This window comes from Drosophila montana, unplaced genomic scaffold, assembly GCF_035044405.1.
Source record: "Drosophila montana isolate Dmon_TW-CO22-7 unplaced genomic scaffold, ASM3504440v1 contig_1455_1, whole genome shotgun sequence".
NCBI classification, from domain to species: domain Eukaryota; kingdom Metazoa; phylum Arthropoda; class Insecta; order Diptera; family Drosophilidae; genus Drosophila; species Drosophila montana.
Window position 1 is genome coordinate 1555498 of NW_026996406.1, and position 16480 is coordinate 1571977.

The 16480-nt window shown below is 47.0% G+C and overlaps 5 protein-coding genes and 1 long non-coding RNA gene across 8 annotated transcripts; 3 read left to right on the forward strand and 3 right to left on the reverse strand.

Annotated features, from left to right (window-relative positions):
• The first annotated feature begins 138 nt into the window (after window positions 1-138).
• Prp4k (Pre-mRNA processing factor 4 kinase) lies at window positions 139-4645 on the forward strand. 2 transcript variants are annotated; one of them, XM_064685163.1, is made up of 8 exons: window positions 139-325; window positions 449-826; window positions 1204-2248; window positions 2369-2656; window positions 2743-2975; window positions 3257-3365; window positions 3438-3974; window positions 4056-4645. In XM_064685163.1, exons 1-8 carry the CDS (start codon window positions 306-308, stop codon window positions 4257-4259), a joined length of 2814 nt encoding a protein of 937 aa, XP_064541233.1. In that variant the 5' UTR covers window positions 139-305; the 3' UTR covers window positions 4260-4645. The 2 variants fall into 2 exon arrangements, with proteins under 2 accessions (XP_064541233.1, XP_064541235.1); XM_064685165.1 differs by having other exon boundaries at window positions 452-826.
• A 1674-nt stretch (window positions 4646-6319) lies between these two features.
• Window positions 6320-7556, reverse strand: LOC135430525 (uncharacterized protein C3orf38 homolog). Its single transcript, XM_064685224.1, has 2 exons — window positions 7345-7556; window positions 6320-7287 (listed from the first exon to the last, which is right to left on the reverse strand). Exons 1-2 carry the CDS (start codon window positions 7469-7471, stop codon window positions 6539-6541), a joined length of 876 nt encoding a protein of 291 aa, XP_064541294.1. The 5' UTR covers window positions 7472-7556; the 3' UTR covers window positions 6320-6538.
• Window positions 7557-7728: 172 nt separating this feature from the next.
• On the forward strand, window positions 7729-12294 carry Gk1 (Glycerol kinase 1). The gene is made up of 3 exons (XM_064685171.1): window positions 7729-8323; window positions 10516-11646; window positions 12000-12294. The coding sequence occupies exons 1-3, from the start codon at window positions 8060-8062 to the stop codon at window positions 12213-12215; spliced, it is 1611 nt and encodes a 536-aa protein (XP_064541241.1). The 5' UTR covers window positions 7729-8059; the 3' UTR covers window positions 12216-12294.
• Window positions 8458-10079, reverse strand: NitFhit (NFT-1 protein). The gene has a single exon (XM_064685204.1). It carries the CDS (start codon window positions 9995-9997, stop codon window positions 8531-8533), a length of 1467 nt encoding a protein of 488 aa, XP_064541274.1. The 5' UTR covers window positions 9998-10079; the 3' UTR covers window positions 8458-8530.
• A 137-nt stretch (window positions 12295-12431) lies between the features above and the next one.
• On the reverse strand, window positions 12432-14819 carry mri (mrityu). The gene is made up of 4 exons (XM_064685217.1): window positions 13732-14819; window positions 13232-13429; window positions 12859-13176; window positions 12432-12804 (listed from the first exon to the last, which is right to left on the reverse strand). The coding sequence occupies exons 1-4, from the start codon at window positions 14405-14407 to the stop codon at window positions 12581-12583; spliced, it is 1416 nt and encodes a 471-aa protein (XP_064541287.1). The 5' UTR covers window positions 14408-14819; the 3' UTR covers window positions 12432-12580.
• Window positions 14820-14920: 101 nt separating this feature from the next.
• On the forward strand, window positions 14921-16478 carry LOC135430532 (uncharacterized). 2 transcript variants are annotated; one of them, XR_010436639.1, is made up of 3 exons: window positions 14921-15407; window positions 15834-16243; window positions 16327-16478. It is a non-coding gene; the product is annotated as an uncharacterized LOC135430532 (long non-coding RNA). The 2 variants fall into 2 exon arrangements; XR_010436640.1 differs by having other exon boundaries at window positions 15028-15407; window positions 15749-16243.
• Window positions 16479-16480: the final 2 nt, after the last annotated feature.

The following is a 16480-nucleotide window of genomic DNA, read 5'->3' on the forward strand; positions in this document are numbered from 1 at the left end:
TAGTACCCGTCAAAACTATGAAATTAGGACTTTATATGCTTATGTAGTAATCGATAACAGCGTTACTCTGTAATTTTACGTTACCTCGCTGTTATGATTAGTTAGTCAGCAGTAGTTCCAATGAGCGACAATCAGTTCGCCTAGTTCATTTGTTCAGTAGAGTCGTCGCTCAAACGAACTTGGGCCAAACGTTTTGATACCAACTCGAATGCAAATGTAAAATCGCGCACCAAATACTAATTGAAAGTTTAATTTTTAATAATACAAGCATTGGTGCATGTCTCTTGCACCAACAGTTATACACAATGACGAGTGATGACAAAAGGTAGGTGGCAAAATAACAAATTAGCAAGCAAAGCTTTGTGAGGTTATGTGTTTGTGTGCTGTGCGTGTGTATGCGTGTGCGATACGTGTGTATGTATATTAATTTGTGGTGTGTGCTTCCAAGCAGTTACGACTCCAGCGACAACAGCGAGACCGAGGAGCGTCGCGCCAAGCACAAGAAGTCCAAAAAGCATAAGAAACACAAAAAAACCAGCTCCAGCGAAAAAGTGCACAAGAAGCACAAGAAGTCCAAGAAGCGCCATCAGCGACCAAGCGAATCCTCAAATGCTGGCGCCCAAAGTCTTAGCAGCAAATTCACCGAGATCATGCAGGCGGCCAGCCGGGAGCGCAGCACCATACTGTCGTCCAACGGTTCCGCCGACTTTCGCATCGTTAAACCAAATACGGATCCGTGCAGCCTGGTCGAGGAGATAACCAAAACCATACAGAATAAGGTGCTGCCCGTGCTGGAGGTGGCCACCTCGGGTAGCGAGAGTGAAGTGTATGTATTAAATGACAAAAAACCTAAAAGAACATCTGTCTTTGGCACGCCGAAGATTAAATACCCTTGTGGAAGTTTGGCTTACGGTTTGGCAGGTATGTGAGGAACTCTCCTCCTAGTGAAGATATCTTGAAAACTTGTCAACTGATTCTTCCTGTAGAGCTATGTGTTATAGTCCGATGTTCATGACATATGAATCATATATTTTTCTCATTTTCGACCGACTATTTCGATTGCAAAGAAACCGACAGACGGACATGATCTGAACTGTTCAAGATATAGATGTTCACAGATGTCTCGTTCTATGGGTTGAAATAGCCTCTAAAGGATTATAAAAAGTGTTACAATAATAATCAGATACTTATACCTAATTTCAGCCCCATTGACATTGCCAGTCCTGTGTTGCCGGCCAAGCTCGAGGATGAGCTCAATTTGGAGGAACTGATGAAGCAAAAGGCGCTGCTGCAGGCGCGTCTGGGCGCCTACATGTCAGACACGGAGGGCGACGAAAGTCGCTCCAATTCGGTGCTGGCTAAGCGCAGGCGCGACGAGCTGCAGCAGCAGCAGCAGGCCATTATAGCAGCTATTGAGGTGCCGCAGGGCAGGCCGAGCTCGCAGTCTGCAGCGCCGCTGGCAACTGCAACTAGTAAACATGTTAATAATAAACAATCTAACATCAATAACTCAAACGAACCCGATGTTATATTATTGGATGATTCTAGCGGTGGTCAGCGCACGCCCTCGCCCACGCCGGAGAAGCGACGACGTCACGCATCGCCCGCCCGCCCGCAGAGAAGTCGCACACGTGAGGACACATCGCTGGCAGCGGGACGCTCACGCGATCGACGCTCCCGCGATCGTATGTCCCGCGATCAACGCAGTCGCACGCCGCGCCGTCGCATAGAGCAACAGCAGCATCAGCAGCAACACCACAACCAGAGACGCCACCATCAGGAGAACAATAGGAACATGGAGGATCTGCGACAGGAGATCAATCGCGACAAGCAGCGCGAGCGGCGCGAACAAAGTCGTGACCACGACCGACGTCCGGACCGGGACAGTCGACAGCCCCCGGAGCGAGCCGGCGGTCGGCCGCGAGAGCGTGACCAACGAGATCGTGAACGCTGGAATCGGCCACGTTCGCACAGTCGCAGCAAGGTTGAGTCGGACCGCAGACGTGAACGTGAACGCCAGCAGGAGCAGGATCGTGGCGGTAACGGACGTGGCGGACGAGGCTCTGGCAATGGCTTTGGCGCCGCGGATCGCGATCGCTACAAAGGCTCGCTGAGCGAAGGCCAGAAAATGCATGAAAAGGAGAGCAGCGATGAGGAAGCCAGCCTGGACATAGACATCAACGAGGATGAGGATGATGAGGAGCGCATCATTGAGCTGCGTCGCAAGCAGCGTGAAGAGCTGCTCAAGGTAACGGCACACATATCCATATATATATTGTCGGGCAGAAAATGGGTGGATTATTAATGTACAATACCAGCTTTTATATATTTGGGCTCCAACTACAAATTTGATTTCATTTCTGAACAGAAATTGGGCACAAATGATCAGGAATCGCGCACAGCCAGCCCAACGCCGCGCAAATCCAATTCGTACGAGTCCAGAAGCACTTCACCCGTTTCCTCCAAACCGGAACGTGCACAGCGCACGCCCACGCCTACGCTGCAGGATAAGGAGGAGGAGGAGGAGGAGGAGCAGCAGGATGCACTTGGCAAGACAGAGCCCTTCGATGCGAATTCGTCCAAGAACAGCGCAGTCAAAGAGAAACGCAACGAGTGGGACATGTTTGCCGATCAGGACGTCGATTCCAATTTCGATGTGAGTCGCAAGATCGTAAATGTCGCAATATCTTTCGCTCGATTCAATTTCTAATGCTTCCCCGAACTCTCTCTTAATCCGTATAGTCACCCAGCACAATTGTGCACAACAAGCATCAAATTGAGAATCCTGCGCTGACGGACAATTGGGACGATGCCGAGGGCTATTATCGCGTGCGCATCGGCGAGGTCCTGGACAATCGCTACCTAGTCAGCGGCTACACCGGGCAGGGCGTGTTCAGCAATGTGGTGCGTGGACGCGATCAGGCGCGTGGCAACGCCAACGTGGCCATCAAGATTATACGCAACAATGAGATCATGTAAGTGCGAATCAAGAGAGCAGGCCGTCTATGCCTGGTCAGAATTTAACAAACTCTTTAAAAGGTTTTGAGATTTATTAAAGTATTTATAGTAAATAGATTTTAAGCTTATCGGTTAACAATTTAAATTGTGTCCCCTTAATCGTATTAATAATTTCTTAGTTTTGTTTAACCGATTTTAAAAATTTCCCTGATTTATAGAAATGTCTTGTCTTTAGTTAGTTTACTAATTTTGTCTATTAACATAAAGCATAATATTTATTTTGAATATTCTGCAACAGGCACAAAACGGGTCTGCGCGAATTGGAAATCCTGAAGAAGCTCAACGATGCCGATCCCGATGATCGTTTTCATTGTCTGCGTTTGTATCGACACTTTTTCCACAAGCAGGTACGTTTTTTTAATGGGTAAAATTATTAGAATATGTTTATTGTTAAAACTCTTTCAATTCTATCAAATTAGCACTTGTGCATGGTGTTTGAGCCGCTGGCTATGAATCTGCGTGAGGTTCTTAAGAAATATGGCAAAAATGTGGGTCTGCATATCAAGGCGGTGCGCAGCTATACGCAGCAATTGTTCCTGGCGCTCAAACTGCTGAAGAAGACTGGCATACTGCATGCGGACATCAAGCCCGACAATATTCTGGTCAATGAGAATAATCTCATCTTGAAACTGTGCGATTTCGGCTCCGCTTCGGGCATAAGTGAGAACGAAATAACGCCTTATCTGGTTTCACGTTTCTATCGTGCGCCCGAAATCATAATGGGCATACCCTATGATTATGGCATTGATACCTGGTCGGCCGGCTGCACCATCTATGAGCTATATACGGGCAAGATATTGTTTAGTGGCAAAAGCAATAATCAAATGCTCAAGTTCTTTATGGATGTCAAAGGCAAAATACCCAATCGTATTGTACGCAAGGGTCAGTTCAGGGAGCAGCATTTCGATCAGAGCTGCAATTTCCTCTACCACGAGATAGACAAGCTAACGGAGCGGGTAAGTGACGCGTCTGCATATCTATCTTCTATCTTAAACTTATCCTAATTTTTACTGATATCATTTCTGTTGCCTTTGCAGGAAAAGATCGTTGTGATGCCCGTGGTGAAGCCAACGCGCAACTTGCAGCAGGAGCTGATTGCCGATCAGAATTTGCCCGATGATCAGCATCGCAAGGTAACACAGCTAAAGGATCTGCTGGAGAATATGTTTGCACTGGATCCGGGCAAGCGTATATCGCTGAATCAGGCGCTAATGCATCCGTTTATACAGGAGAAAATGTAGATGCGTGTACAACCGAGAGAGAGAGAGAGAGCGAATAAACGTAATTCAATAATTTCTAGACTAAGCAATTACGTTAGCGATGTTAGTTAAAGCGAGTTATTCGAGTTATTATTATTATCATTACCGAACTTCAAAGACCACTCACCCCCAGACAACACACATCTATTAAATAGAATACAACTACTATCTTTCTACATACTATATGCAAATACTATCTAAGCAAATGTACATAAGTTTTGTGGTTTTTTGTTGTACGCGCTTTGTGAAACGGCCGAATTGTTATGTGTGTGCGTGCTTACGACCTTATCGATAGATCTAAGTAATACCTAATATATATATATATATGTATATGCATGTACTATGTAAAACTACAAACACCCACCATACCAATTCTTCTCTCACTACACACACACACACACACACACACACACACGCGCGCGCGCGCGCAATTATATAGTATATATAACTACTAGTTGCATTCGCCTCTATTCACAAGCTATTATTAATATTTGATACCATTTCAGTGGACCTGCTCAGCCAAAAATCACATTTCTAGAAAACGTCTATAAAAGTAATGTGGAGCCTCGAGCAGCGCAACTGGTAATAATTTTTTTTGGGGCTCAAAATCAGTTTATCAACCAATTATAACACCGGGTCAGCTTGCTATTATTTTTTTCACCCTTTAAAAAACACATTATGGTTTGTTTTAAAGCCTCCGTTTAATGCTGTTGTTTTTTCTGAACTTGCAGCAAACTCGGCCGAAAGTGCCCACAAAATGTGGAAACTGCGCGTCTGTTGAAACTGACACAATTCCACGTCCGGGCGTAAGTTGTGTGATCCTTAAAAATCGCGTGTTTTACTGAGAAACATTCTCTCTCGTGTGTTTTTCTATCCACAGGTAAAAAACAGGAGCGCGGATCCCCTCTTGGAACAAGTAACAGGTAACGTAAGCAAAAGGTTAAATATTTCTTTAACTGAAGCATTTTTAGACTGCCAAGCGTAGAAAAAGCAATGAGGTTTTAAAGGAATTAGACGTTAAAGTAGTTTAGCTGTGATACTTTTACCCCATCCATCATTTTATTCGGTATATTCCATGTCTGATCCGTCCGTCGGTCAATCTCTTTCAAAGTTAATAAGTGTCTTATTATTAAAGTAATCCCTAAGAAACCATACATAATTAGAGAGTCAGACGATTCGGATCCCTCCTCATATCTTATAAAATGTTGCTTCCATAGGAACAATAGTTTTTGTATGAAAAACTTAGTTTTTAAAGCCATACTAACTGGAATCAACATTTTCAAGTCTTATTGCATTCCTAGCTATCTTATATAGCTTCCATTAATGAATTTCATTAAGATTTCATAGATCTATTATCCAGATAATTGGGATTGTTTTGAAAACAAAATAGGTTTTTGGATTTAAAGATATCTTGATCAAACTGAACGATTTCGAGTAGGCAGTAGATAAATGAGAACCAGCCGGATCGAACCATTATATAATGGGAATGTTTGATCTAAAACTTAGTTCTTGTATGAAAACCTTTTTGTTTTTCAAGGTATCTTGATTTTCATATATTTTTTTCAAAATGCTTTCTACATATTAGATACATTATCAACATCGAAACACTGTATCATAGAGTTTCCCTCGAACGGTCAAATTTTAGGTTCTTGTATACATTTTTTGTTTTCCAAGTTTTGCTGAACAACTTGACTTTTTCGAGTTCTACCATGCTTCACACGTATCAGCTGCATCCTATCAGCAGGAGACAACTACTTTATAAAAATAGGTCTATAGGAAGAAACAGTCGTTTTTCTGTTTCTATATGCAAAGGTTTAAGATATAGCCTGATAGCCTTCTTTCTTGTTAGAAAATAACCTATCCAAACCCGTTCATTATTAATTTAACTACATTTTTATCAAGAAAATCGGATTACTATCTCATATAGTTTTCATAGAAATTAACAGTGAATAGATTCTGACAGAATTTAATCTAAAATATATTAGAGGTATCAAATCCTTGAGTCTGTCCTTGTTGCATTTTAAAGATTTGTTAGCAGTGGGATTAATCAAGGCAGTTTATTAATATCATTTCACAGTCCTAAAGTAAAGTTTGTTAAGTGGAACATAAAAATTTCATTTACAACGGAAATTTAAACAAGGTTTCAAAAGAATCGATTTCTTTTTGCTTGCTTTAACAGACTAGTTATATATATATAAATATATATACTCTTATAAAATAAACATAGAGTCAGCTAATTCGAAGACTTCTCCTGCCACTGGCTAGTCCAGTGTGTCGCTGGGCGTGGGCAGCGCCAGAGCCGTCTGCAGCGTCTCGCTGGCGTTGAGGGTGTGCAGCCGCGGCGGGCTCAGTTCGCTGCGCAGCAAACACTTGAACTTCTTGGGCTTCCAGTTGTTGTTGGCGTGCGGATCGCGCAACAGGCCAAAGGCGCATTCGAAGACCCCAACAGATCTGTCGGCCGTGTGCAGTGTGCCGCAGCAGAGCACCACGACCTGGCCGTAGGTATCGATGCGTCCCTGCACGCCCGAATGTGTTAAATTGGGATTGAAGTAGAAACCAAACTGTTGCTTAGCGCTGATCAGCGCAACCAGCACCTCCTCAGCGCTGGCGCACTGCAGCTCGCTGGCGCCGTCATCCGCGATGACCTCCAGCTGCAGCGCCGCATCGCTCCACAGGTCGGTCAGCTTCAGCTGGTCGGAGTTGTATTTGTCGAAGAACCATTCGCCAAATTTGCGCGCTATCAAATGTATGGGAAACTCCTCTTCCCTACGCGGCTGGGTCGCACAATATGTGTCCAAGCTAGTTGGGCCTTGCTCTTGCATGATGCCCGCGTTCAGCTGTTGGTCCCAATATTTTATCACCCGCATGACCAAATCCGCTTTGGTGAAGTCTGTATAGGTACCGGGCAGGCGTTTGTGCAGGTATTTAAACAGCAAATCCCGCGTAATGTGTCGTTTATGCAGCAGCTTGTGTATGTCCTCCATATGCGCCGTCAGGTAGCCCAGCGCCTCTGTAGGCACAGAAATCGCTTGTATTTGTTTTTATTGTTTTAAGTCATTTTGCTTACCTTCGGGCTCTTCGATGCTGCACACATTTTTTGTGACGCTTCTGGCCAGCTGCAGCAGCACGGGTGTGTTTGTTTCGTTAATCAACAGATCGCGCAGCCCGATGCGATGCTGCTCCGATATGGACATGTTTTGTGTTTGCAGTTAAAATATGCAAACAAATAAATTGCAACCATTTGGCTGGCCAGGTGTGAGAACAGCGGTTGCAGTGTGACCGTAAATGATTACCAAAAAAAAATACCTCGTTTTTATGTTGTGCACACACTGGCTGGCAGTGCTGTAAAATGAGACCACTGTGCTTGCTAAACAAATTCAATTGATTTAACTTGATATTGCACGCTTTTAAATAAAATTAATATTATAAAATTACTCATACAAAATACTAGCCACTTTTTGTTGCCGGCATTAATCACGTAATCGTTGCCGCATGAACGCCGTTATTCTCGTTTCGCTTCTACACGCTCATTCGCAATAAATATTTACGTTTTACAAAACGGGTTTTAATAGGTATCGGGGACAGAGTACACCTTAAAAGCTTTCCCAACAAAGGGGCTGGACCTTATCTCTTATCGTAATCGCGTACGACAAATATGTCGCCGACTATCGAACAGCAGTTTTAGTGGCAAAGCGGAGCGGAATTTACATTAATTTTGCGTGTTTACTTGAGTGTTAGTGTCCGGTGCATACGTAACCCCCCCCCACAAACAAGCTCTGGAAATGGATACCGGCGACAGTGCAGCAGGCGAGGGCAACATGGCGGGCCCATTTATTGGCGCCATTGACGAGGGCACCACCTCGGCGCGCTTTATGATCTTCCGCGCGGGCACCGATGACATCGTTTGCTATCATCAGATCGAGGTGCCGTCGATTTTCGTCAAGGAGGGCTGGTGCGAGCAGGATCCGCGCGTCATTACCAACACTGTCAACGAGTGCATCGATGGCGCCTGCCAAAAGCTCGTCGCTCTGGGCGGAAAAATCGAGGTGAGCTTCATACCCATTCAAAAGGGGAGGCAAGGGTATATTGGTTGTGTGGAAATGTATATATATACAGAGCTATATTTAAGAGCTAGATACATTCTGGATCCGCATCTAGAGCTATGGAGCAAAAGTCTAGCTAGTTTTAAAAACCGAACTTTAATGACAAGCACAAGGACACAGATTGGTTTTGGGGATATGGGCTGCATCTGGTTAGCTGGCGGTGGTGTGCAGATAGTCGCGGTACTTTTGCGCCTCATCGATGCGTTCCTGGAGCGAGCGCGGCGGCAGATTCTCGGCGCGATCGTCCAGCTTCACGTAGATCTGATCGTTGTGGCCAAAGTCGCCGTTGCGCCGCGGCATGACATGGAAGTGGACGTGAGGGACCGTCTGGCCGGCATTGGCGCCATCCTGTACGGTGACCGTGGCGGAGGTGGTGCCATAGATGTGCTCCAGCATGCGCTGCACCATGCACACGGTGGCAAACAGATCCGTGATCTCGGCGCAGTTGAGTCCATTGAGGCGCGGCGTCACGCGCTTCGTGGAGACGAGGACGTGGCCCTCGACGACGCAGCGCAGATTGGTGAAGGCATAACAGTGCTCGGACTCGAAGAATATGGTGCGCTTGTCCACGATGTTGGCCGCAAAGGATCGATCCTGTCCAGCCTGTGTGCTGGGCTCACACAGCTTGTAGTCGGGCGCGCTCAACTTGAAGCCCGTCAAGCTGTAGATGTCGTTGCGTCGATGCTCGAAGCAGGGCATGCTCTGATAGAGCTTCTCCAGCTGTGCCAGATCCAGCTCGGCTATGCCCACGGCCAGCTCCTGCTCGCCGCCGCAGTCGGCCAGCACGGTGCCCCAGGGACCGATGATCATGCTGTGGCCCCAGCTTTGACGCTTCTTGTTGTGCCAGCCCTGCTGGGCGGCGGCCACCACAAAGCACTGCGTTTCGATGGCACGCGCCCGCAGCAGAATCTCCCAGTGCGCCTTGCCCGTGGCATAGGTGAAGGCCGCCGGATAGGTCAACAGTTGGGCGCCCTGTTTGCGCAGCAGCAGCGCCGGCTCCGCGAAGCGCAGATCATAGCATATCTGCAGGCCCACCTGGCCGGCGGGCGTTGCGACGGGCTTCTCCAGACGTTCACCCGGCGCCACCGTATCCGATTCACGCAAACGTATCTCCTTGGTGGTCGCATCGAACAGATGCAGCTTGCGATAGACGGCCGCCAATTCGCCACGATCATTGACCAGCACATGGGCATTGTATATTCGCCCCTTCTCCTCGACAGAGCCACCCGTCTTCAGCTCGTGAACGCCGCCCAGCGAGAGCCACATCTGATGGCATTTGGCCAGTGCCTGGTATTTGCGCATCAGCTCACCTGTCAGCGGCTCCGCCAGCTGCAGCGTCTCGCCGCGATTCTCGCCCACAAAATCACAGCACTCGGGCAGAAAAAGCATCTTGGCCTTTTTGGCAGCGGCACGTGCCACCAGCTCCTCCACTTGCCGTAAATTGCACGCCTTGTCATTGGTCGCCCTCATCTGGCCAACGGCCACGACGGCGGCGGCGGCGACATCGGACCCGGCGCCGGCACCTGGCACACCTGACATAATGCGCAGCTGCTGTTTGTTACGGCTGAATATGATTTGGGCGACTGTTCGACTGAGAATTTTAACTGTGTTTGACATTGAGGCGAACGGCACACAACGTTAATTAAATATCCGGCTACAGTAAAAATAATTGTTACGTCGTTTTGCTTGCCTCTCTCTATATATTTTCTTTTGTTTTGTTATCAGCAGGTTTTTCTTTACATATATTTTTGTTGTTTACTGTTTCTGTGCTGCCCGACCAGTGTTGCCACACTTTGCTTATGCGGGAAAAATAACGCGAGCTTTCAGCAGCGCGCCAAAAAGCTTTTATTCAAACTCAAGCTTCATAGAAAAAGTTATCGCAAGGTCAAGGGAACAGTTCTTAAAACTTTAAATAAATAATGAAAATATAAATAAAATATGCAACAACAATAACCAGTTAAAATTTGAAAGGTCGAAAATAAATTGAACAATTTTAAAAAATTTACTTTCCCTAATTCTCAGGACATTTTATCAAAAATTTAAAAGGTCGAAAATGTCTCATCCAAGTTAAAAGTTTCGTTATAATTCGTAATAATTAAACATTTTTTTTTTTATTTTTTTTTCTAATTTCACAGGACATTTTGGCTATTGGCATTACCAATCAGCGTGAGTCGACTTTGGTCTGGGATCGCAACACGGGCGAGGCGCTGGCCAATGCCATCATTTGGCTGGACAATCGTACCACAAGCACTGTGGAGGAATTGCTGGAAACGATACCAAACAATGCGCGGAACATTAACTATTTGCGGCCACTGTGCGGCTTGCCGCTATCGCCGTACTTCTCCGGCGTAAAATTGCGCTGGCTGCGCGACAATGTGGCCACGGTGCGCAGGGCCATGGACGCGGGCGACGCCATGTTTGGCACCATTGACACCTGGCTGATGTACAATTTGACGGGCGGACCGAATGGCGGGGTGCACAAGACGGATGTGACAAATGCGTCGCGCACAATGCTTATGAACATCGAGACCCTGCAATGGGATGCCAATCTATTGAAGTTCTTTGGCCTGCCCAATAGCATTCTGCCGGAGATCTGCTCGAGCGCCGAACACTTTGGCACCATTGCGGCCGGCGTGCTGCGGGGCATCAGCATAACGGCGGATCTGGGTGATCAGCAGGCGGCGCTGGTGGGTCAACAGTGCTTGACCAAGGGCCAGGCCAAGGCCACCTACGGCACCGGCTGCTTTTTGCTGTACAATACGGGCCCCTCCATAGTGCACTCGCAGCACGGCCTGCTGACCACCGTGGGCTATCAGCTGGGACGCAAGGCGACGCCCTATTATGCGCTGGAGGGCAGCGTCTCCATAGCTGGTGCCGCCTTCAATTGGCTGCGCGATAACATTGGACTCATTCAGAATACGGGCCAGATTGAGTCCATGGCCAGCATGGTGGATAACTCGTTGGACGTGTACTTTGTGCCAGCCTTTAATGGGTTATATGCGCCCTACTGGAATCAGGATGCACGCGGCGTGCTCTGTGGCCTCAGCGAGGAGACGACCAGTGAGCATATTGTCCGCGCAACCCTGGAGGCGGTTTGCTTCCAGGTGCGCGACATACTCGACTCCATGCACAAGGACTGCAAAATTCCACTGGCCAAGCTGATGGTCGATGGCGGCATGACCGTTAACAATCTGTTCCTGCAGCTGCAGTCCGATCTCGTCGGCATTCATGTGCTGCGCGCCAAGATCGCAGAGACCACAGCGCTGGTAGGTTAACCGTAGCGAACTGCATCGGATCGAACGAAAGCCATTTCCGATACTCGAAACAATTATTTTGGTGGATCGAGTCAAGTGTCGAGCTGTTCGAGTTGTTCAACCAAACTCGTTATTTCAATCGTGTTCGAGCGAACGTGTTGCCTCGAACATGTTGCCTACTCCAATAGCTCGAACATGTTGCTTGCTCGAATAGCTCGAACATGTTGCTTACTCCAATAGCTCGAACTTTGTTTCTCATGAATGTCGTGAATAGTTTATTCTAACACGGAAGTATCCTAACCGATGCAGGGCTATAATCCCATCATCTTTACCTACTTTGTAATTCTCTTTTCCCTCTGTTCCAGGGCGCTGCTATGGCCGCCTACAAGACGGTGGCGCCGCAGTACAACATGGAGGGTCCGCTGTCCAAGTCGGAGGAGCGCGAGGCCGTCAAGCCGAAAATAAATTCCACGGAGCGTAATTTGCGCTATCAGAAATGGAAAATGGCCATTGAGCGTTCCCTCAACTGGGAGACGTCCACGCTGGCGCAAGGCGAGCGCGAATCCTTTGATGGTGCTTAAAATCGGGGACAGTTCCAAATCGCAAAGCCATGGCAATATGTTTTTTAATTGAATAAAATTTGTTTTCATTTGTTTAAAATTGGAGCAAGCGTGAATTCCCGTACAACTTTATACTGGTAAGTTAAGTGTGCTCGAATCGCAGATACCCTACATTTACTATTATTATTTTGCGATTCATATTCCTAACCCAAAAAATCTGTAGTCTTTTTGATCAAGTCGGAGTTATTTCCTTGGCAGGGTATATTTAGGTTTTTGTTATATTTTGATAGTGTATACAAAATTTAGGATTTAAAACGTACAAAGCGTTGTTCTGGATGCGTGCAGCTAAGAAGATGGCAGTGTATATCCAGCCCTTGGGGCGATCTCTACACATGTTCATCAACAGTGCCCGGTGCAGCGATCGCTGCGGCCGCAAGCTCCAGTTCGTTTAACATAACTACGCCGCCGGCGGCTTCATCGACCGCAACAACAGCGGCCACGTCAACGGGAACGCCAATGTTAACAATGCCCATTGCCGGTGCGCCCAGATCAGCATTGTGTGCTTGAGCATTGACCACGGCTACGGTGGGCGGCGGTATGGGATTGCCACCTGAAACGAACAGTTGGAAAAATCTGGCACAGAAATAGTTTAGAGTATACGCACTTGCATCTAATTCGAGCGGCGGATCCGCATTCGCTTCGGCGAGATTCGTAACAGACTTGGACTTGACACACTGGAAATCGACATGACGACTCTTGGCCTCCTCCTTCTCCCAGGACATGTGTATGAACGGACGCTGGACATAGCTGTAAATGACCTCAGCACGGCCGCCGGGTCGTCGGCGTATCTTCTCCTTGTGCGTGGGATAGCCCTCAATGCCGCAGCGTATCTTCTTCAGTCCGCGGTCCTTCATCACCTGCTTGGCCACATCACGATTCTCAATGTACTTGAAGAAACGATGCATAGCAGTGCTATGCACGGCTGCAGCAAATATGGGATTAAGTAGATGTACATTAGAATTGTAATCATGACCTACTCTGGCAATACTCCTCGCCCATTTGCGGGGGGAACTCTTCATCCCAGTCGACCATGTCGTCGTCGAGCAGCACAACGACATGGCATTCGCGATCGCCGCGCTGCGCTGAGGCAACCATTAGCGGCAATATAAGATCCTCCAGAAAGACCTCGAACTGTTGGCGGGCACCCTCATTGCTCAGCTCATGAAGCAGGCCTCCTTTGTGAGAAACAGAGGCGTGTGTGTGTGTCAGCATGGCGGAGGGGGTAAAGACAAACGAGAGGGAGAGCAAAGTAGACGGCACTTGACTAAGAGATAGAGCCCTGCATCGGTTAGTTCATTTACATCAAACTCGGACACTCAATCGAACTGAGAACAACATGTTCGAGCTAAAGGTTTGTGTTCGAGTTCGATTGAACCGAATATCGAACAGCTCGAGCCGAATACGAATACGAATACGAATACCGAAAGACCAAGGCAGGGCTCTACTAAGAGACGCTCCCGCAATCAGTAATACTCACTTAGATTCTGGCAGCGCACAGTGGTCGCGTCGAAGGGTATAAGCAGATAGTCGCAGGCCTCCTTCAGCTCCGGCACGGATACAGTGGGCGGGCAGCGAATAACGCCGCTCTTGTAGTATTCGAGTATGGAGCGGAATACTAAATGGGAGATGCCATCGGCCAGTTCGTATTCGCCGCGCTCGTTCGGATGCACACACTGAAACCCTGTGCCGAACATGGTGCCCAGCATGGTATTTGGATGGGCTGTGAGCAGCGTTTGCTCGACGGTGAAACGCACACCGTCAACCAGCATGCAGATGCGCTCGGGTGGGCCCAGACGCGCCGCAGCAGCAGCAGCAGCCGCTGCAGCAGCGGCGGCGGCAGCGGCAGCGCTGCTTGTGGTGGGCGTCATGGATTTGTCATGCTTGGAGATGGCACCGCTGCTGACGCTCATGGCGCTGTGCTGGTGCTGCTGCTGCCGTTGCATGTAGGTGCTGCTGCGACTGCGATTCTTCAGAATGCGGCGTCTGCGCTCCTCGGCAGCCTCAAGATTCTCCTCGATGCTGCTGCTGTCGCTGTATGTGTCGTGCTGTTGTTGTTGTTGCTGTTGTTGCTTTTGCTTATTACTGTTGCTATTGTTGTTGTTGTTGTTGTTGCTACTACTTGCACTACTATTCGAATTTGGAGTTGTTGACATTTTCTCGGAATTTATTTAGTTGGCACTGCGTCGTGCACTCGTTTCAAAAAATCACTCGGAAAACAGATTATTCTAGCAAACTGCAGACAAAGAAATGCATTTGCATTTGGCGCTGTTCTTAATGCCAGGCTGCGTGTGTGCGGACGGGCTTTTCTATAAGCTTATCGTTTGTTAAATCTATAAGTCGCAATTACTAATTTTTCTCCCTACATTATTTAATAATGTAAAAAACTTTTGTGCAAACTGTTTTTTTTTGCGCTTCTGTATTCTCTTCCTTTGCTGCTTTTTGTTGGTGGTTGACTCTCATTCGATAACCAATTGTAAGTGACATCGGCGCGGACATCGGAGCTCCAGGTTTATTCTCATGAGCCGCCAACAGGCGGCTTAACTGACAACAATATATAACGCACACACAAATATGAAAATTTGTTGATTTTTTAAGCATAGACTGGCTTTTCTATAACGAAAAATTATTAATTAAATATGAGTGAGTAGTGATTGCTAGCAATATCGGTTCCCGGAGCCAAAGGCTGAAACTGGTTTCGATAATTTGAAATTAGGAACTAGCATAAACTAGTGACGCTATCGATAATCGATTCCGGTACAGCTCTAATAATCGATAAGCCGAAAAGCAAAATGGCAGACGTAGAAAAGGAAACCGAGAAGAAAATCTTGTAAATAATCCGTAAAAAAATTGCATATTTGTCGCAAACATTATGCCAATTGCGCGAAACGCGAGTGCATAATAAACGTAACGTGCAATTAATTTGCTACGTCCATTTTAACCACTAGCAAGTGCTCGCGTGTGTGTCTGCGGCGGCAAAAGCAAAGCCCAGAGAGTAATATATCCCAATCAAAATTCGCTCGAACGCGACAACCAAAACAGGCAAACAAAGCAACAAATGTGGCGACAATGCCAACTAGCGGGCACGGGCATCATTTCAAATACATTCAAAAAATGTGCAATTTCCAAAAACAAATAATATTACTACAATAAAAAGTAAGAAAAAAAAAATAGGTGCAAAAACGTCGAATCGAATGTGTGTATGAAAGAGAGGGGGAGCAGTGCGCTGAGGAGCGGAAGAGACGTTTGCACAAAAGCTGACGGCTGCAGCACGCACGCCAACACTATCTCGCTCGCACCAGTGCCGCAAATGCGCGCGCCCTTAAAACGAGCGTGCGAGATAGATTGATTTTGGGATGGCATTTAATGTTTGCGTTGCAAAGCGTTCAGCTTTTGTTTAGCAAACGCGTTTTGCTCTTTTCCTTTGCACTGGCAGTTTCAGTTTCAGTTTTTTTTTTTCCTTTTTCTCTTTTTTGTGTATTTTTTGTGACGAAAAGCGCATAGAAAATGTACAACAAAAAAGTTTGCAAAACGAAAATTGGTAGTTGAAAATGTAAATTTTATGAACTGCTATCTATTTAGACGCGCAGTGAGCAGAAAACTTTAAGAAAAACACACACAAGGTGCGTGCAAAAACAAAAATACGCAAGTGAAGAAGAACGCAGAAACAGACGAAACACACAGCGAAAACAAACGCGGGGAGGGGCAGCGGCAGCGCGCATTATTGCTCTGAGCAGTGCACGGCACAGACTGCAAAGTGGCGGCGCTACTCGGGATTAGTGCTGGTGCAGCGGCAGCGGCGTCCATGTTAAACGGGCGGCAGCAGCAGCAGCACAACAACAACAACAAAAATACCAACAACAACAACAGCAACAGCAGCAACAATAATAACAATACAATTTATAACAACAACAAGCAGCAGCAGAAGCAGCAGCAACAACAACAGCCGGCGGTGTGGTTGTGGTGTCGCCAATTGTGGCCTTAAGCATGTAGTAAGAAATTGATGCAACAATTTGAAACATTTTGCTAATAAACCTACCCCTCCCCTCACCTCACCTTAACCCACCATCTACAGGTCGCACTTGGCACAGTCGAGCAGCAAACGCGTGCGGTCTAGGTGAACCTCTCAGCAGCAGGTTCCAGTAGGCAAACCCATCAACAACAACAACAACAACAACAACAACATATACATACACACAAAGTTAAAGAACACACAAAACGCAACACCA